A 22,407-nucleotide genomic window follows, 5' to 3' on the forward strand; every position below is an offset into this window, starting at 1 on the left:
AGGGACACCATTTTGCTATGTTATTATATTTAATGGGACTTGAGCATCCATGGATTTGGTTATCCATGGGGGATCTTGGGACTAAACCCCAGCATATAACAAGGGTCCACTGTATTATTCATATCAGGGCGGTTTTTATGGAGCAGGTGGGTTTTAGTTATGTTTTTAACTTTTGTATATTTTATGTGATTTTAGATTGTTTGTAGATTATTTTAATTGTTTTGGGTTTTTTGGAAACTTTTAAATGTTTTCTTTTTATCTGGGAGCCATTTTGGGTCCCTCCTGGAAGAAAGGCAGCATACAAATGAAGTAAATAAATCAAAATCCAGCCATTTCCCACATTTCTGTGAAAATTTCATTTCACAATATACAGCATTTTCTTTAAAATATACCATTTTTGCACACAAACAAAAACTGTATTTGTACACAAACAAAAGTTTCCCAAGAAGGCCTCAAAGTGTGGACAATAATTGTCTGTCCTTTTCTTTCTTTTTTTGGGAAATGTTCAAAAAATCTTGTGGCATGTTTAGACATGTTGAGATAGCTGTTCTCACTGAAGATAAGAAAACTTGAATATTTGTTACAATTCTAATTGACACTTTGCTATTTAGGCCAGACAAGCTTGTACCAATGTGTCACCTGAACAGGGTCAGGCCTAGTTAGTACTTGGGTGAGAGACCACTGGGAGTGCACTATGCATACCCCATGCTCTATTTGGGGTCCCCATATTTTGATATGTTCTTAAGAGGTCATGATGATCTTTTGAAACACTATGTGAAGTTCTCATGAGTTCTCTCCCCCTCCGCCGCCAAGTCCTCTGTATTTTCTCTTGCACCAAGAGATGAAAGGATGTCTCACTGCATTGAAGTAGTAAGCCAGTGCTTTCTGCCTATCCTCTGCTGTGCTGCCAGCCAACCTTCCTGTCCATGCACCATGGAGCTGTCATCCAATCATTATTTTTGTAACCTTAAAGTTAAAGCTATCCACCAGCCCATTGTCAATTCCTGGGAAAGACCATCAAGTCTTTGTTATCTTGCAAGATAGCACATTGCTTGAGCCTATATTTCAAGTATAAATATTGGTTAATATTTATATATAGCCTCTGCACACAAAGTACACATATAGTTGTCATAGGCTGTGTATATGTTCTGTGTCAGCCTAACCAACCCCTGCTTTTCATGGTCTACTCTTCAGACAGGTAAATGTCGTCCGCTTTAAATCACTCAAACTCCACTATCCAGTTTCCATATTTCTATTAGCTCTGAATGCTGGGTCTGTTTGAATTACTAGTGTGTGTGTATGTGTGTGTGTGTGTATGTTTGCACAACTAAAACCCTCTTAATTTCACCCAAATTTGGAGTTCTTCTCAGTCATTTGAAGTACACACAGGTACCAATGGTCCTAAAGGTTACTCAGCCTCTATTTCCCCAATATTTAAAGTAATGCTAACATACTTGGTGGAGACCCCTCTAGTTTCTTTGGATAACACCACCAAGTAGTGGTGCCAAGGATCTCCAGGTAGGACTAATAAAGAGTTCTGGCTGAAACCTTGGAATATCATTCCCACTTAAGAGTTTGCACTAGATGGACTAATGCAAGGACTCATCTCAGTTTACTATTTTGCTATGTTGTTCTGGCTTTGTTATACATTGGAACTTGAATCCAGTTGTTCTGCATCACAAGGCAGTCCTGTGGTTAGTTAACCAGCCTGACTTGATGAAAGGGAAGATCTAATTATTAGACTGAATAGTTATATTTTTTACATATATATGTTCTAAATGGGTAACGGACCTTTCACTTTAAACTTGGAGAAAAATATATATCTTTTCAATCCATAACAATTTCTTCATTTTTATTTTTTGCCAAACTATTTTATATTAATATTGAGATAATCACATTGCAAAAGAAAAAAGAATCTCATTCATCACCTGAAATCTGAAGTTGTGTTTGCAGGAAGGAAATCTTACTGAAATATATGAGAGTTATCTCTAATTTGGAATAAAATATTTAAGCCTGGGCCCCATGGCAACCACAAAATGCATTTCTAAATATTGTTTTAAAAATAGAGTGTGTCTTATGAATTAGATTTGAAATGTAGTTGGGAGCAAGCTTTTATTAGTTCACTTCTATTCAAATTAATCTTGATGGGGAGGGGAGATACCTCAGGGGATATGTGTGATAGTAATGTTATATGACAACAGCACCATCTATATATAAAATATGAATGAAGGAGGGGGCACTTCAAGACTTTTCATTCATGTGAATTAGATCATGTATATGAGATATTGACAGGAGCCACAAATAAAGAACCACACAAATGAACAAAATTTTCCTGCAACAATTCTTGGCCTGCTTTACACCTGCCACTCATTCCTTTGAATCACTGGTGTGTCTGCACTGAGTACTTCTACACTGAGTTCTGCAATGACTATTCTAACCACAGTAGTCTCATCACTGCGGTTGCATAGCCATCTGTACCTTTTGGGATATGCACTGACTGATAAAGGTTAACTACGGGTATGATTGCTGAAGACATAACATCAAAAAGAGGAGGGACTATCATTCAGTTGAGCCAACCATTTCTGATTCTCATGTTTCAAGTCTTGGGAAACCCTAACAAGAATCCTGGGCTGATAAGCAGCTTAGCAGTTCAGGACTTATTCTGTGTAAAATTTGCAAATGGTCTGGCACAGAAAACCACATTTTCATTTTCTGCACAGAGAAAGCTGTTTCCTTTTCAGAAAATACTGCAATTGCAGCATTCCATGCAAAATTCACATATATTTAATTTGCACTGAAAACAGCATTTTCTGCACAGGAAAAATTAGCAATGAAATGCACTACCAGCATCAGCACTGATCTTTACTTAAATTTCGATTCCATTGTAGTAATAAGTGTTCCTTTAGAGCACAGAACAGGGTGCACAGCAAAAAAGCCAGCATCATAAGGAGTTGTTGTAATGTTTACAATACTGATTATACTATTGGTATAGGTAAAACTATATGCATAATACATACTTGGGCTGCATTGCTGTTGTTGGCCTATGCAGGCATAAGTACATTTATACATGAGGTTACATTTTATAGGAGGTACAGGAGGTTGGTATCCTAATGAGGACTGCACAAGTAGTGTAACCATTGTGCAAACGATAAGCATGAGACATTGCTCCCTATCGAACACAGTGCAATTAAGTACAACTCCAGTGTAATGTAACTCTGCCCTGACAGAGACTGCACCTACACTGTAGAAATAATGCACTTTGACACCATTGCTCCGTCCTACAGAGTACTGAGATTTGCAGTTTTGTGGGACTCTAGCATTCTTTGCCAAAGAAGTCTAAAGATGTTTTAAAACTGCGTATCCCAGGATTCCATAGGATATTGCTACAGCAGTTAAACTGTGTTATTTCTACATGTAGATATTGCTACGAGCAATATATTGTAGAACTCACACAGAGATTTAAAATAGTAAAGTAATTGAAAAACACAGTTGATGACCAATCCATGAAATAATGAAACCACACACAGAACGTGGGATAAAATATGGGCAACTTTATTTAAATTGTTACCTATTTAAACCTGTTTCTTGAAAAATGCAACAAAAAGGGGTGAACAACCTAATGCGGGACCAGCTGAGGCAGGTAGTGTCTCCTAGACCACAGTTTCCCTTGTGTGAAACACTTGAGCCCTGAGCAGAATCCAAAAATTGGGTTGCTACCCAGCTGACCAACTGTTGGAAAACCTACCAAAGGATCCAACCCCCAAGCCACACAACTTCTTGGAAGACAAGATCCCCTAGCCAATCCCAAGGACAGCCTCCTCCTCACCTCGCTAGTCGCATGCCCACTGGGGGCAGTTCGAGAGTCATATCCTTCACCAAAAGGGTGCCATAAGTGATCACCAAACTCCTCCTTTTTCCCCCACTACCTGCCACAAATAAGGGGCAAGCATCTGCTTAGCCCCTATCCCCAACCAGGCTGGCCCTAATGGCCCTCATTGCCCGTTGCATATCTCTAAGGAACAACTGGATCCCCACTTTGGATAAATGAATGCCATCCACTCAGTAGAGCTCTGGCCACTGGCACATTTTGTCTGGATGAGGGAGAAAGTGGGAAATAGCCCAAACAAAAGCACCCCAGGCCATCTACCTTGGATAGCCAGTAAAATGAGGATTTTTTCTGGAATGTCTGGTTTCTGGAAACATAAATGTGGAGGAAATTTGAAGAAAAAATGTAATAGTACATATGAAAAGTCAGTTTGTTACTCTAGGATCATAAAATGATACACTCAGTAGTTACAAAGATAATTTACTGTTTAAAATTTTTTTTGTGTGTGTTAAAATAGAACTACAAAGGCCAAAAACAGATGGGCGTAAAGAGGCGGCGTCATGCTGATGTTGTGTATGTGTGTGCAGGAAACCCATTACCTTTCCCTTGCTCTGACCTCTCCTGCCTTTTGATTCCAGCTCAGCTATCCTTCTTAACCTTCATTTCTTACTTTTTTCTGTCTCTTTTTTTCTACCTCCCTGCACCACACCCCAACTCTCTCATCTCCCACCATTCCTGCTTATCTCCCCCTTGTTAAATTTTATACCACTTTATTCTGTTATCAGTTTCCTTTGTGGAAATAATTATTAGTGATGGGACAATTAATTTAAAGAAAGGTGCTTTGATTTAAATTAAGGTTTGGATGGGAATTGTGAAGATTATCAAGTGTGCTCTTTCCTTATGCTTGACTTAGCACTCAATCAAATTCTTGAAATTCAATGTCAGTGTGGAAATTTCTGTGCCCATGTGCATGTTCATGCCCATAAGTCTCCATGATAAAACTACCAGCCTGTTTTTCTGTCTGTCTTTCTGGAGATTATCACACAGGCAAAAATGATGGGAGAGAAGCGGGATGCTCCCATCACTATGATTCAGTTTGCTTTCTGTGAAATGTCAATGAATTATAGTAATGATTTCTTATCTGTATAAAGAAATATAAATGAGAAACACTGTTGATAAATAAGAAAATTTTATGCTAATTTTGAATCAAATGAGCCACACTCTCCAAACTTTTGCATTTCTAAAAACAACCTTGACTATGGTGTCCATTACTAAAAACTGAGCTAAGCCTTTTGTCTGATGTTGGAAGTTATATCTTGTTAGAAATAAGTAGTAATGAGATTTATGGACAATCCTTTATAATTCAGCTCAGAAGTAAGCCCCGTTGAGTTCAGTAGGACTTACCCCCAGCTAAATGTATTTGGAATGGCAACTTCATTGTAAGTAGGATTTGTGACTAAATAAGGATAAATTGTATTTTTGCAGTTCCTGGGACTGAACTCATTTTTAATCAGCCTGTCAATGAGTTACATTAATTTTGTTTACAGTTATCTTCCTGTTTTCCTTCTATCCTCCTCTATCTTTTCTTCTTCCTACCCTAAAGCTACTTAAGGAGATAGCACGGAAACGCAGGAGCATTCGTTTGGGGAGAGAAGTGGATTTAAAGCCATATATTGCAGCACACTTTGAAGTTCTTCCTACTGAGTTCACCCTCGGGGATAAGAAATTGTATGGTGGATTTGAGAACAAGCAGCTCCAGAATGGCCAGGAATATGTTGTCTTTATTTTAGCTGTTATGGAACACTCAGAATCTGTAAGTTGGCAGCAGATTTTTGGTTGTTGATTTGTTCCTAAATGTACCTCTTGAAAATTTTTGTAGCATTCTTAATGTGCTGTACTTTTTCTCATCTTCTGTAAGGCTAGAGCTAAAGTGATGCGTATAAAAAATGTTGACTGGGTTATAAAACATCCTGTCCCCCTCTCTCTTTATTTTATTTATTTCATTTATCTCTTGTTTTTCTTCTAATATGGGGCCCAAGGCACTTCCTCTCTTTCTATGTAGAAGACTCTTGGCCTCATGGCTAACTAATGTGCTGCCACAGTCGACTTACTATGGATTCTGCATCCTGACTCTGTTTGTCTTTTTATGTTGGCATATGGTCTAAAGGCAATGTACTATAATATTCGTATTCAAAATATAATTACAAAATAGGTCCACATATAGAAATTTCAGGATTTTGCATTTTTCGATTGAATGTATTGTGTGTGTGTGTGTGTGCTACCCATATAGACATCAGATCAGTAAAGAAAATGTTGCTAGGCCCAACACCATCAATGAATATGATTACTATTACCATCTTAATCATCTCTCCTTGTATCCAATGTAAGTTATTTGCTTTGCCAATTGAAACCTCATATTGGTGTGCATGAATTTATAAGGGTATGTTGTTATGATGCCTCTAAAGGATGGCTCTTCCTTGCCTTGAGACATATTGCTCAGGAGTTGTTGCTCATGCCAAACATCTTTGGGAAAAGGGAACTAATCAAGGACATGCACAGCTAGCTTCTTTAATTATAGTAATTTGCTACTGACTTTATCAGTGAAATGTAACAGAGTAAGAGAATAATGTAACAGAGGAGAATTCCTGAGGTGATCTAAATAATGAGTTGTGTTTTTGCTCTTATGTAATTCATCTCTTTCTTATGTCCCTTTAATGCTTGAGTTGTTTTAACTTCTTTAACATGTAATATAGTTTTGTTTAAAAAAATAATTATGCAGGGATGGAAAGAGGATTGTGGGAAGGCACTGGGGAAGTCATTAACATTTTAACATGCAAGTTACTTGATATCTTTCTAATTAAAGCTGTCGTGTGTGTATGTTGGAACCTGTTGAACTTAATTAATTCAAGTAGAAGGGTTGTTTCCCAATGTATTGTTCTTCCTGAAAGTTTTGCTTTTCTTCACTGAAAAGAGGAGGTTTTAGCTGTGCTTACTTTTATGCTTGTAGTTGAGTTTGACAGTGAACATCTCTGTTGTCCGTTTTCTACTTTTCCCTTGGAACTGTTGAAGAGATAATCACAGGAATGAAAGCTCTGAGCATAAAAGGTGGAGGGATGTGCAGTTCACAAGAAACCTATTTCTTATAACAGTTTTTAAAACTTTTTGCTACTTGGTCTCTAAAGAAGAATCTTATTTCCCTCTAGACCATGTATGCAACCAGCCCATATTCTGAAACAGTTGTGTCAGTGGATCTTAATCCTCAGCCAATTACAGAGGAAGAAGAAGGCTTGATTTGGGTTGTGGGACCAGTTCTTGCAGTTGTTTTTATCATCTGTATTGTCATAGCCATACTGCTTTATAAAAGGTAAGTTTACAAAATAGTTTACTAAATAAGAGCAAGCTTTAGATAGTTTTTTTGTGCCAAATCATTTTAGCGAGGAAATAGACATCTCTGGTTTGTTGTAATAGTGATACGGTTAAATTCTTAAACTGTATGCTTTTCATATTTGGGAGTGGGAAGTAGTGAGCCCTCCACATTTGCTGGGGTTAGGGGTGCTGGACCCCCATGAAAGTGGGGAAAATGCAATTAAAAAAACATATTTTTTATACCTAAGATAACACCTATCTTGGAATTTCTTGGTCCTCCAGTGCAACTCTGTGGTCAACATCCACTGGAAGTTGACCATAGAATTACACCGCAGGACTTACAAATGCCTAGAGAAGTGTTTTCTAGGTCATCCATCATGAATTTATGGTCAACTTCTGGTAAAGTCATGCTGGAGGACCTAGAGATTCATAGAGATAGCGTATTATTCAAATCCTTGAATAATCAAATCCACAAGAGTTAAAGCCGAAAACACGGTGGGTTGACTGTAATGCCAAAGAAAGGTGAGGAGCAATTTTTTTTCCAATGTAGCCCCATTGCCAGTGTAAAGCTAATGTCTCGAGCTTCTTGCTTCAAAAGTATAGGTGTACCTGAATAGTTTTCACAATCGTGGCAATAATAAATATCCTATTTTCAAATTGACATCCTAGTTGTGGGCACTGATCTTGATAGAGTGAAGCTTTCTGATACAAGTGACTCATTCACTGCTACAATCCAATGTCCTAGTGTCCTGGCTTTCAATACAAAATCTAAGTAAAGGTGTTAGGAAGATGAGCAGTTGCTAAACATTATCGTTATCACCATCATTATCTTTATTTATACTCTGCCTTTTCCCTAAACCTGGAACTCAATCCAGCTTGCGGAAACACCAACGGATGGAAATAGGTGCAGTAATTCCTTTTCGGCTCAAGGAAAGTTGTCTTCAGCAATAGTATTTTGTTTTTGTTTTTAATATTCATCATGAAAACTTAGCTGGTAATAACTGTAACAACTCTCCTTAACATCCTGCCAATACATACATTGGGCAAGATGAGGAGCAACCTGAAGCAGCAGATGCTGGGGGCTTTGGGGGAGGAGGATGCAATGAGAGGTTAGAGGACAGAGTTATGGGGGCTGCCTTCCTGACTTCATCTGTGGTGAAGGGTGTTTTACTCTCATACTTTCATAAGTGTTGAATTAAGATTCAGCTGTCCCTCAGGCCAACTTCTTTGTGTTAAGGGTAACATTTTATAGATGTTCACAGGCAGAAAAATACCTTAGTCTGATTTTTACCCTAACAAGTATTATTAAAAATTATGTCTTCCCACATGAGTGCCTTCAGAATTTTGTAGCACATACTTTCAATCTGATGTTGAATTTGAACAGCAGCAATTATATGTTTAAATGATTCTTTTTAATTGTTGATTTGTTTTATTGTATTTTAATCATTATGTTTTAATTTGAAAATAAATGTATGTTGATGGAAGTTATAGAAAGATTGTAGGAAATAATCATACATTTATATCAGAAACAGTTTCTTCGCCTAACAGTTGATGTGCAGCCACAAATATTATGCACATAATTCTGCCATTATAAACATACAGCAGAATGCTGTGCATGGGTATACACACTTTCAAAATTCATTTCCAACAAAAATAAAAATAGTATGTGCCACACAGTGCAGATTCTGTATCCTTATAGTTGAATCTGGAGGTGGTGCCTGCATTCTGCCAGGACATGTATGTAGTTTTAAGGTATCATATTTTCAAAGCATTTATGCTTCACTTTCTCTTTTTATTTAATTATGGTTGTCATACAAATTATCCAGAATTAATGGCTAAATGAAATTAGATGGAAACTTGATAACATCATCTGACCATTGGTTGAAACCACAAGCGGGGAATTTCACTGTATGGTTTAAAGAGAAAAGTGGAAATCTCCTTTATAAATATGGCTGCAGGCTTCTCAGCTTTGAGAACCATGGCTGCAGTTGCACTGCAGAAATAATGCAGTTTGACACCACTTTAACTGCCATGGCTCCATGCTATGGAATACTGGAAATTGTAGTTTATTGTGGCTTCACTGCTCTGTCACAGAGAAGGTTTAATATCTCACAAAACTATAAACTCCAGAATCGCATAGCATTGATTCATGGCAGTTAAAATGGTGTCAAACTGCAGATGCAGCCCCTGACACTTTATATATGCACTGCAAAATGATGTGTCATTGTGTAGTTTGCAGCAGCCTGGAATGCAAATTTGCAAAACAGTTATAGAGCACGAGGAAGGGAAAGTTTTGTATTTGCAATGTAGAACTGATAATAAGAAAATATTCTATACCATATGTTGTAATAAGTTCACACTCTGGATGTGTTTTCCTGTTTGCCAATAAACATTGCATATATTTTGCTGTATACCAGTAATACCCAAGCAGTTATTATGTATGACGTAAATGCAATACTTTTGTACAAATATCTTTGAACACTCATGACCTCTGAGCTGTAAGAAGGTCAGCAATGCTAAAAGGGTTGGTTTCTTCTTAGGAAGAGAACTCTGGAGATGTAGCTTGTATTTGTGATATTTATCTATAAATATGTAAGAAAAGCATGGGAAGGCAAATAGAGAACTGAGTTATCAGTGCCTCATTAGGTGATAGTTCCTAGACTTCTGTGAGGAAACAAATGGCAATAAATGTAGTCTGCAACATAGTCTGCCAATATAGTAAGAAAATTCATTAATAGGGCCCAAGTTTCATTGAGAGATAATTCATTTGGGAGTAGGAGGACCAATTAAAATATGGCATGCAGTACTAATGAATAATCAATTCAGATATTAATTTGAGCAATTGGTGTTAAAAATCAGTTGTCTGTTTTTTATAACTTATAAAATGCAAGGTAGGATTGCATACAATAATGTAAAACAAATGTTATGAACTTCAGGACTGCAGTTCTTGAGGGACAGGGACATTACCTCTCTGTCCCCAAATGAACTCACCATTCAGTCCCCAAATTTCTAGTGTTACAGAGAGGAAGGCATTGAAAACTCTCAATTCATTGTACTTATATTTACTGTGATCACATTCCTGTAATACAGTGCGCCCACGTATTCGTGGGTGTGCGATACCCGGATTCCAGCAAACACTGGAAGCCTGCGCCAGATAAAGCCTTGGCACGCCCAGAAGAAGCAATGGGGCACGCTGCCGGCATGAGCATACACATTTTTTCTTTACACAGGGGGGGGGGGGCAGGGGTGGAACAGATCCCCCCCATAAAGAAAGGGCGCACTGTATCTTTGGCCCTTTAAAGTTACTACCATGCTTGAAATTTGGGACTTGATAGAAAATTTCATTGGAGGGCAAGATTCTTGTCTCATTCCCCACCCTCAATAGATACATGTCTGATGTGCTGGAATAATTAGTTGATTAGTAAATCCAGTTCATAGAGATCTCCAGATCTTGGAAATGTTACTTTTCCAAGCTCTGGAATTAACATATGGTATTATGTAAATTAATTCCACCCATTGCTTATGAAAATGATATCACTTTTGTAAGCTGTTATATGTGCTTACTTTTAGCTGTATGATTGAACTCAATAACTCTGTTATTCATGTAAAATTGGAGAACAGACTCAAAGAGTTTGTAATCAGATAAATAATAAATTCTCTGCAGAAATAAAGCAAATGTGGTTTGTGTTTTTAAGGAATAGTAGTAATAAAAAGAGGAAACAAATTCAGAAGAGGACAGTAGCACTAAAGCTTTTTGATTGCACTCATAAGAAATATTGTTCATGAGAACAATAAAATCTTGGTAGCCTCCCTTATTAAAATAAGTGTGGGGGAAAAGCAAAATAGATGCTTCCTTTTTTAGACTGTTGAAATATTTAAGGTGTCTAGCCTCTGTGGTAACCTTTCCCATGCTTGTTTATCTGACTCTGCTTTATCAAATATTTCTTCACTTCATTTGCCCTCTTTAAAGTGTTTCTCTTGTTACCCAGATAATTTTTAAAAATTACCCTCATCTTTAAAGTAGCACAGAATGCTGTGAGTTTATTTTTGGCCCTAGACTTTTCTGTAAGCATATCTTTTGGAAATCACAGTATCCCAAAATGCACATATGTTTTCTCCCAATAAGTGTATTACCATAATACCTGCACTATACACTTCTCAGATCCTGGATACACAGGAACTGGCATAATGTGAGAAAGAATGTGATACAACATCCATCTCCAACTAAACTTCCATTTCTTCATTCATAAAGTCTTTTGAATGAACATTATGTCCTCAACATTTCTTTATTATTTCTTTATTAATAATATTGGAGAATATTGTACTATTTTATAGGCTGTTTTTTTTAAAAACATCCAAATTATAAAATGCAGTTGCCTAACATTTTACTCCATTTGCCATTGCTCAACTAACATTTAACCTTTTTCCTCCTTCTCTGCTGCATAATAATGGAGCAGTAAACCCGACAGGTGAGAAGTTAAGAACAATTGATCTCGGTATTCTCAGGAAAAGGAAACTGAGAAAACAAGTATAGGAAATGTATCTTCATTGACAAATGTCTTAGAAAATGCACTGTAAGTGAATTAGGTCAGATATATAAGAAGTGAAGATTCCTTAAAACATCATGCACAATAGAAGGCTTCATTTGGGCAACTAGAAGTGAAGACAACTTTCAAATTTCCCTGTGTACTCAAACATATTTAGAGCTAGCATAAAATCAATTTACAAATAAATAAATAAATAAATAAATTTCCATGTTTTTTGAAATGTTGGTAGTCAGAAAATGAGTCTGCAGAAGAATTGGCTATTGACCACGAACTAGCTTTTCAGATTCTGTAGCTCCATATCCAGCAGGGAAATAGTGCAGAAGAAGTTAATAATAATAATAATAATAATAATAATAATAATAATAAGAAGTTTTATTTATATACCGCCCAATCACTGGGAATCCGAGCGGTTTACAATAGAGGGGATAACAGACAGTTCCCTGCCCACAGGCTTACAATCTAAAAGACACGACACAAAAGGAGAAGGGAATGGTGAGGGAGAGAGGGAATCAGGTCCAGCATTCTTCTCTCCCTCTGAGGCCTGGACCAAGGCAGATGGACCGGAGGGAGGGCTCTTCTTCTTCAGGCTAGCCCCTGATGGAACTGGGCCAGCCTACTCTCTCCCTCAGAGGCCGAAAGATGACAGTTAGGGAGGGAGGAGCCTCTTTCTTCAGGCTAGCCCCTGATGGAACTTTCATATAAAGTTCTTCTCTTTATATAGTTAATAGTGGGAAAGATCCAGTTTTATAAAGATACTACATACATCTTGAGATTGCTAATTCCAGAGAAAGTTGGAATCAGTGAAACTTTAGAACTTCTCATCAGAATCAGTGAAACTGCAGCACTTAACATTCAACAAGGTTTAGGCATGCCTCATTATCTTTTGACTGTGGTAGTTCCCTCCAAGCAAATCCATTATTGTAATGATGACTCTAGGCACCAGCTGCATAAAGATTTCTCACTTATATCTTCTTTAGTTTGAAGCAAAAAGTTTCAGTGTACATGTTATTCTGTCAAAAACATTAGATTATTTTCATGGATTGGAACGTTAAATAAGTGGTTTTTTAAAAGGACAGTGCCATAGTTTGGAATGGAAAGTGTGGACATATGAGGAGAAACCAGGACTAACAAGAATCTTCTGGACTTACTCTCAGCCAAATTTGTTCACTGTCTTTTTGTGTAAAACAACAACAACAACAACACAGCATTTGCTGTGCAAAGAATTACTTTTATATGCAAGAAAAATAATGTTGCACTGAAAATGTTACTTTCTGTCAGAAAAAAATGCTGTTTCCTCTACAGATAAAGCTGTTTTCTGTGTAAAAAATATTTTGTGTGAATAGTACATAGAATAAGTCCTGAATTGCAAATAGTCTCCAAAAACTGCAAAGCGGGAAGAAAATGGCTAAAATAACTTGTTGCTTCCATTGAAAACAAACTTAACAAAGTATTTCATCCCAGGCAGTAGATGTACAATATATCTGTTGAATGACAACTTGTTGATTAGTCTTCTTATTAAATATGTTAACTTTGTCCATGTAGGAAAAGGGCAGAGACAGACTCTAGGAAGAGCAGTATACCCAACAGCAAGGAGATTCCTTCTCATCATCCAACAGATCCTGTAGAGCTACGACGCCTTAATTTTCAGACCCCAGGTAAGACATGAAGCATTCTAAGTTAGTTCTATAAATTATGCAATACTGGATTACTTTTTATATAAATGAGATGTAGAATGTCAAACGAATGTATTTAATTTAAATTACAACCTTATTCTTATTTTGATCACTTAGGACAAATAATTTTGGGAAGACTATTCTGTTGTTCATGAACGCAGAAAACTGAGAGTTTACATATTATCTATTGGGTTCATGCTGAGAACTTGCACCCAATCAATTATATTTCTTTTCGGTGTACATTACTTTTTAAAAATAACCTTGATTATTGAGTGGTGTAAAGATAAGGTATTCTGAGGTTTTTTGTGGGTTTTTCGGGCTATGTGGCCATGTTCTAGAAGAGTTTATTTCTGACGTTTCGCCAGCATCAGTGGCTGGCATCTTCAGAGAAGCTTCTGCAGAAAAGTAATCAATATGCTTTACTAAAATACTTTACATTTACACACACTAAAAAAATCATTATTACAGTGTAAGTTTCAAGAGCAAAGATACTGCAAAAAGCTGAAAGGTAGAACTGAAGGATAAGTAATTAAAATAATTAGCATACTATATATATATATATATATATATATATATATAATAAGGGAGGAAAGCAGAAAATACATCCTTTTGCAATTACAGAGAAAATGTAGTTCAAAACATATAGGAACTTTGTGAATAGTTTCACCATAAAGTACTACTTGCCATCTTGTGTCAGGATAGCGGGGATAATGGCAGAGTGCCAGCTTTTGACAGATTCTACCAAGCTAGTAAGGCTTTATATACAGCATCAGTGTTTGCTTGTGTATATATTATCCAAATATTCTATCCAAATCTTGCCGTCCTTGCCAAAATCATGCAGCAGCAAATTCAAGAACATCCTCAAAGGAAGCTCAACATCACATTAGTCCACTCGGGAATTTATCAGAGCATGGACTGTTTGGCCATGTTACCCTACTTCAGAGCAGCTGTAGTTAGCATACCTACAGCTGGCCATAAGGTGTTGGTAATGACCTATAAAGCCTTAAATGGCTTGGGCCCAGGGTACTTGGAGGACCACCTCTCCCCATATAATCCGCCCCGCACACTCCAGTCAACAGGGATGAAATGGTTGGAGGTCCCAGCGGCACGCTATGTGAGGACCTCACAGGGGGCATTTTCTGTCATGGCCCCAAAATTCTGGAATAGTCTCCCAGACGAGCTCCACTCCACCACATCTTTAGGTCTTTTTAAAAAGAACTTGAAGACATATTTCTTTTCCCAAGCCTTCCCACCATGAAAAATCATTCTTTCCCTTACCCCTTTTCATTGATGACCCTGGATTGTATATATTGACTTCCCCCTTTTCTCTGGCCCTTTGCTGTTAGTGTTGTTGTATTGCTTTTAATACTGTTTTTAACTGATTTTATTGGAATGTTTTTATATGCTGTTGTTTGCCGCTTTGATCAGGTTTTGGAAAAGCAGGATACAAATAAACTATATTATATTATTATTATTATTATTATTATTATTATTATTACCTAATCTTTGAATACACTGAATGAATGGTTCTTGGAGGAACAGCTGTTTTCTTTCTGCAGCATTGCTCTACAGCTGTGTTCATTTGAAATATCAATATGCAAAGGAATCTTGCATCACCTTTGAGATGAACTGTGTGAAAGAAGTTGTAGCATGAGCTTTCATAGAGTTGGTGTATTTCCTCTAATGTATGGAGTGAATTATGTCCAGGAAGGGCCTTTGTAGACTGTATGAATACCCATGGGAATGCAAAACTTGTAGGTGGGGTGATGAGGTGATAAGTTCAGTTTTAATAATGGTTGTTGAGGGACAAAAGCAGGAATAAAGATTTTGTCTAAGGCCAGGGTGAGTGTATTATATGAATGTAGGGGGGAGTTTGGAGTGTGTTTAGATTGGGAACCAGAAAGGAGATAAGATTAACTGGCTAAGAATATCCAGCACACAACACATTTTATAATGCTCTTAGGCAGTTTAACTCCTTTCTGGTTCCCATCTGAACACACTACATTGCAAAACGCCTTCATCTTAGTTCTGCCCAGTTGCTGCCTTCCAAACATTGAAAGTAGACATCACAGGATTCATGCTTGGTCTTTATGGCTGTTACTTTAAAGCTAGAATGTAATAGACCTGATTCCTGAATGTCATATGTGAAAATGCATTGTTAGAGACTGAGTAGGGATTATTTTAGTGATTTGATTTGGCTTTTAAAAGTTAGACTTTGGTATATTCATGACAGGTTCTCAAGCAAGGAATACTGATGATATCTGAATCCAATTGTACACTATATTAGGGGCATAAGAAGGGCCAGAAAAAGTAAAAGAAAGGAAAAAGAAAAGAAGTTTAATGTGCATACGCTATTTGAACCACTTGCTCTGTTAAGATGTTATATATCTATTGGACTGAAAGAGGCAGGATTTTCATTTAACACTATTTTTAATAATTTAGATGTGAGTTTTTAATGTTAACTTGTTTCCTGTTCAACTATATTATCTTAATTCACACCTTTTAAAAAATATTTTAGTCAGCTTTCTGAACTGTGAATATATAGCCGTGTGTCTATAATTCACAGAACACACATGGTAGACAGATGTTGCTAATCCTTGGACTCAGTTGTGTGCTGTACACATATGGTGTGTAGAAAGTTCAACAAGATATGCTGGTGTATATTCAGCAAACACATTTTAGTAGAAAGTATGACTCAGTCCACAAAGTGTGTTTGTTTGTTTAATTTAGTTTAGTGTCTCAATGGGTGTTCAGCATATGTGAATGTTGGGCTCTCAGGACTAAAGAGCAATGATTTTAGCAATTGACTTTTTATGTGTTTTTCACTTATGGGATTCATTTTTCTACCTCTCATTGTTGTGCCCTGGTACTACTACACAACAGGATCAAAGAGCATAAATGAGGGAGGGGGAGCACCTCCAGTATCATATAAAATGACCAACATTTCCAGAAAATCCTCATATATCATGTAGGTTTTTTTGTTCTTTGTTTGTTTGGTTTTGGAGCTGAATGCTACTCACATTATACTACAAGTATACTGTGCCTTGGCACAGAATAATATTATAGGGAAATAAATCTCTGTTTATTGCATTCTTACATTCAAGAATAAATAATTTTAAAAAAATTATCCAACTGGATGAGATTACGACCATTTTTGCACATTTTTCAATGATTTTTTAAACTTCAAGGATTTTGCAAAACCCCCACAAAATTTATTCCTAAAAGCAAAGACTGAGATCCTGCATCAGACAAAAACTATGATGTTATTTCCCTTTCACACTTTGACTTCCAAAACCCTTCTTAAAATCCAAACAGTCAAACCAAATGGTGAAATTCTGTGGTGTTGGCAAGTAGAGTGCCAAAGAATGACACTCCCTAGCCCCCACTCAACAGCAAGCAGCAGTGACAAGCAGAAGCAGGGACCACTCTGGGATCCTGTCCCAAAGCTTCATCTCTTCACCACTCACTGGTGGGAATGGGCTACACACATCATCCTTCAGTGCCCCACTCACTAGCATGCAGAACTCTAAAGTGCATTTAAGGTAGGTTTTGATCATTTGTGATCATGGCAATGGTACCACAACTGTGAATGTAAATACCAAAAAAGCCTAACGTACAAACGTAAAACTGTATAACAGGATGCCAACCTGATTATTTAGAAGGAAATACACCATTTTCAGTGCAAACATATTATTTTTGTGCAAAAGCCCCTTTTGTTTTTATCACTTTTTTTGGTGCGGTGGGCCCTTGGTATCCACTTGGGGTTTTCTCCAGGACTCCCCAAAGATATCAAAATCCATGGCTGCTCAAGTTCCATTATACAACATGGTGCAATAAAATAGCCTTATAAAAATAGCAGAATTAAGCTTTGCTTTTTGGAATATTATTTGCAGGGATGTGGATGGTTGAATTAATGGCTAGAGGGGTGATTATATAAACATGAGGGGAGCAAAAAACAGTCACAAAATGCCAAAAAAGTACCATAGTAAGAAAACATTTTCTCAAAGGGGTGTTTCTGTATGTTATGACACCTTTTATTACAAAGGATGAGAGTATTATTTAGATGACTAGATGAAGGCCAGTGAATTTTTTCCCTCCCATTTTTTACCCACGTGGGACAAAAAGTGGCTCACACCATATAATGAAACAGTACCACTAAAAACAATCTGGAATATAAGTATTTTAAAAATGTATTTATTAAATAAATAAATAAATAAATAAATAAATAAATAAATAAAAACATTTTTTTAAAAAAAATAAAACTACATTATGCTTACATTATATTTTTGCTGCTGTTTGGCTTGAATCACGCTCACATGTTTTTACATTTCTGTGTCATTTAATTTATTCTCTCCATCTCTGTTTTAATTGGGAGGAGGATAAATAGCATGTTGTTTCTTGAGGTTCTTTTGTGTTACTAACATACTGTATAGGAGACACCTCCATCTATATATTAATCAAAATGATACCAAGCACCAAAGTATCAACAAAAGGCCTCTGCTGCATTTTGTGTAGTATTTTTAGTTGGAAAGCACCTTTGATCAACAGACGTACAGTCCATGGTCACCATCTGAAGAAATCCTTTGCATGGTCTAAGGACAGTATTTAGGACACATGTACCCTTAAAGAAGAAAAATCTTCTCTAAAATTTTAAAAGGCATATCAATAGCACTTGTAAACTCAATACATTTCAGAGAGTGAGCAAACGGGCCTTTACTATGTTGGAAGATATGAGGTTTTGTTTGGCAGACTTTTAAAAAAATGTGTATGCATTTCTTTTTTGAGATTACTTTGAAACGTATTAAAAGGAACTCACTTTATATTAATCATAAATCAAGGATCTTCCAGTGCAAGGATCACCAAATAGCTAATTCTGGAAGTTGTTGAGTTTGAAATTCCTTCTGCCAAAAAAAGAAAAGTAGAAGTAAAAAGAATTTTATGCCAGTTTTAGATGATATTCAAACATTTAACTGCAGAAAAAAGCTGAGAAATATAAATAGAAAAATATAAACATAACACTTGGGCTACTTGCATCTTTCAATATGAATGCTTAACATAGAGGAAAAGGGATCTTATACTTTATATTCCTAGGCAGTAGTCCTATGCACACTATGGATTCTCTTTTAGGACATTGTGACTTACCTCTCTGTAAATGTACGTAGTTTTGTGTTTTTAGTCATTTATTTCTGATTTCTCTGTTTTGAATAATACTTAAATAATTCTTCAGAACCACAGCAATCTGGCTAACATAATAAAATCTAAATTCAGCATCATAGCCATCTGGCTAATATATTGAAACTTGTTTGCAGTAAAATGGTCCAAAAATTCAACCATATAGTTCAAAATGTGGATATGTTAGTGGTCTGATATGCTTACTATTCATCCGAGTGCTAAACGGACACAGAAGAATTGTGCATGCAAGATGATGATACGTTTGTCGTTGTGAAAACTGACTGAATATGACGGTCTTCTACTGCTGTTACTAATTTCTTTCCCATTTCCAATTGGCTTTACTTTTTACAGCTTTGAGCAGTAATTCAGTCCCCTACGCTTCCCTGATTGGCTCTGTGTCCTCCCTCTCTAGCCAAACTACCACTCAGTCCTTATATGATAATAACTCTCTCCCACGATTCGCTCGAAAAGGTCTAAACATCTTTGTCTCTATTATTTTCTCTGTACAATCACTGTTTTAGATGTTCCATCATTCAACTTCCATTTCTGAATAGGTTTAGCATTTTCTTGTGCCTTTTTTAAAATTTGTTTTTGTTTTACCTTTTTCCCATGGGGTGCTCGTTCTGGATTTGGATGAAATAAACATGATGGCTATGTTGAAAACATTTTACCCAGCTTAAATGTTGCATTTGATGAAATGGGAGATATCAAAACTGATGCATATTTTTAAAAAAATACTGTAACTTTCCTTTCCGGGAAGTAGTTTTCCAAAATTTTTGGCAGCTGCTTCTGATTTACTTGATCTTGAAATCTATCAGACCACAGACCACACATACCAAAGAACGATTGTTCATATAATTACTTTGGCTTCTCAATTGTATGCAATACCACAAACAAGATTTGGATGATATGCTGCTGGCCCTGCATGTGGACTTAAGCTATGTCAAAATGTAGCAGAAGCCATTTTTCTCATTTTGTGGTCTTTTCAAGCGCAGCTGTCCTGCAATAGCTTCAGTGTAGCTTTCTTAGAGCATACCTTTCAAATTCATGGTGGCGAAACAGCCTCAGATATGGAATGTGTGGCTTCCAGTCTGAGCCCCCACTTCTCCCTTCAGTTACCATGCTTTTGTTTTATAGTTTCAATACATCATGGGGTTCGCTAGTTGAAATTATTCTAGCCAACTATGTGTCTCCCGGCAACAAGCTGTTTTGTTCTAGGCATGCTTAAATAACGGAAAACATTTTGATGGGTGAAAAACCCATCCATATTGATTGGTTGAAAAGAAATATCCACCAAGAGTGGACTAGCTAAAATCTTCAGCTGGCAGATCATGCTAGTTGACCCCACATTTCCTCTTTCACCCTTTACCTTTCCCCATTGTATCCTTTTCCTTGTCTCCCTCCCATCCCTTCTCTTAGCCTTGTCTGTATCCACTATTTTTTCCATTGGTAGACAAAGATGTTTACACCTGAAGTAGATTGTAGGTAATTTCTGGGGGTTGAAAAGGGATGGGGTTGAGATGTTATTTCCTTTGAGATACTAGGGTAAGATGGATGTTTGTGTTTAGCCATACCAAGTCTATACAACCCCTGCTTCTACAATCTGCTACTAGTGAAAACATTTTTGAAGCTCAAAATGTCTGATGTCTAATCTTGTCTTTATTGACCGTTGTCTGTAAGCAGCTGTGCATGTTAGTCTGGCAAGCCATAATTGCATGTAAATGTCCAAAATTTTATACAATATATTTCTTTTTAAAAATAAACATTCAGTTTTCCCTTGTCTTAATTAGTCAACCTATGTTAGCGAGTTCTTTAGTCCTTGAAACACAACCATCACTTTCCAGGCATTGAACTATTCACATTTTGAAAGAAAAAAAAATTATTTGTTTTTCCTTTCCTTTTTTAAATTTATTTTTACACGTTTTTTTACAGGATCAAATGTCTCTAGTTATCATGGTAGCTTACATTTTTAAGTTAGTTTCCCCCATGAATGAGTTTATTTTCTGCCAGTACTATTCTGTCCCATTAGTCTTCTTTGGATGGTTTATCCTTTCCCCCAGTTCATCTTTTGTTCACTTAAGTCCCATTCACACCATTTTCATTTCATACAGTGTAAGAAAAGGAGTCTGATAATGATGTTTAGAGTCATTACTCAAAGCAGAAGTTAACATCAGGTCTAACTGTCTCATTTCCCCCCACCTAGCTAACTTCATTAAGTCTTGGCATAATAACTTTTTATATTTCTTTGAACACTAGGAATGTTAGCTTTGGAAATATGCTTGATGAATTTTATTTTATTTTATTTTTATTGTTTAGTAATTTAGTTTCAAAGCTCATCTCTCCAGAGCATGTTTTGCTTTGAGTGAATTAAATTATATGCCTGCTTCTGTCACCAACAACATCTTTACTATTTACACATTTATAGCCATTCTAACTGCTGTACTTTTTTAAACTCTGGATTTCAGGACCTGTTTGTGATTGTTTCTCAGTGCTCCTTTCATTTCTCTCCTTCAACAGGTATGGCTAGTCATCCACCAATCCCTATTTTGGAACTTTCAGATCACATCGAAAGGTTGAAGGCCAATGACAACTTGAAATTTTCCCAAGAATATGAGGTAATTTTCCTGAAATTTTAGTGGGAAACTGTAGTTACATTGAAGGATCAATTTCATTGTCTTTAGTCTATAATCCTAAGGATGCGTTGTTACAATAACAGAAATACCTCTCATCAAATGAATTCAGTGGAATTTACTTCGAATGAAGTAAGACTGCCATCCTAAATATTTTTATTAGGTATTAAGCACAATGGAATGCAGTATGCTTACTAAAGATTAAATCCGCATCGGACTGAATGATATATATGTGTTGTGTGTGGGATGGTGCTCTTCATTATTTGTAATATTGTAATATTCCAAACATTTTAAATTTCACATGATATTTGAAGATAATTTCAACTTGGTAAAAGGTTGTTCTAAATATCATCTGATAGAAAGGTATTCTGTTGCAAGTGATTAGGCATAGAGTGTAATAGCTGCTTTTCAGGAGGTTTCCAGTAAAACAAAAAGAAGTCTATCCGTCTGTCCATCTCTATTTCATTTTGGCAGTGAAAAAAGAATGAGAATACAGTTGGACTTCCACATCCATGGATTCTTTATCCACAGATTCAACTATCCACACTTTGAATACACACACACACACACACACACACAAGCAAACCTTGATTTTGCCATTTTATATAAAAGACATCATTTTACTACACTATTTTGGTATCCATGGAGGATCCTGGAACCAACCCCCAACTGATAACAAGGGCCCACTATAGCTTAGTGAAAATGAGGGAAGAGTGATATCATAGGAGGTTAAATGACAGCGAGTAAGTAAAACAGTGTTTTGATTGACAATGCATTCTAGTACATGATAATAGTTATCATTTACTACTGTGCATTATTTGCCGTTATTGATCCATATCTGCTTGTTAGTCCCAATTAGATTAGCCCTATTGGGTTAATGAAATTTATGTGTTTAAGTTTTATTCAGTCTCCATTGAATTGCTGGGTCTTCTTTAGTTCATACTAAAAATTCAATTTCGGTGATTTAGCTTAGGTCCAGATGGTGTGTGTGTGTGTGTGTGTGTGTGTGTGTATTTAAAAAAGCAGTAACAACAACATGGAAATTGCAAAAACCTTTACTGAGGAAGAACGATGGCACTCTTTAAACATCCAAAATACAGAAATTGTGAAATTATATTAAGTTTGGTTCCATCACCATTTCTAGCTTTGACTCTCTGGAGACAGTGCTAAATTCAGTTTAATTTAATCAAATT

The 22,407-nt window shown here is 36.5% G+C and overlaps 1 protein-coding gene across 12 annotated transcripts in view; it reads left to right on the forward strand.

The window, feature by feature from the left end:
• The window catches only part of PTPRD (protein tyrosine phosphatase receptor type D), a 1,452,104-nt gene that overhangs the window by 1,325,673 nt on the left and 104,024 nt on the right, over positions 1–22,407 (forward strand). For 7 of the 12 annotated variants that reach the window (XM_089489739.1, XM_089489757.1, XM_089489767.1 and 4 more), the window contains 5 exons: positions 5,430–5,639; positions 7,030–7,190; positions 11,647–11,661; positions 13,282–13,394; positions 21,102–21,199. In XM_089489739.1, coding sequence (XP_089345865.1) covers positions 5,430–5,639; positions 7,030–7,190; positions 11,647–11,661; positions 13,282–13,394; positions 21,102–21,199 — 597 coding nt within the window. Of the gene's footprint in view, positions 1–5,429; positions 5,640–7,029; positions 7,191–11,646; positions 11,662–13,281; positions 13,395–18,935; positions 19,056–21,101; positions 21,200–22,407 lie in introns of all 12 variants that reach the window. The other 5 variants (XM_089489775.1, XM_089489820.1, XM_089489749.1 and 2 more) reach the window with 2 other exon arrangements.

This window comes from Sceloporus occidentalis, unplaced genomic scaffold (assembly GCF_023333645.1).
Source record: "Sceloporus occidentalis isolate IW3139 unplaced genomic scaffold, rSceOcc1.0.p SCAF_1, whole genome shotgun sequence".
Taxonomy (NCBI): Eukaryota; Metazoa; Chordata; class Lepidosauria; order Squamata; family Phrynosomatidae; genus Sceloporus; species Sceloporus occidentalis.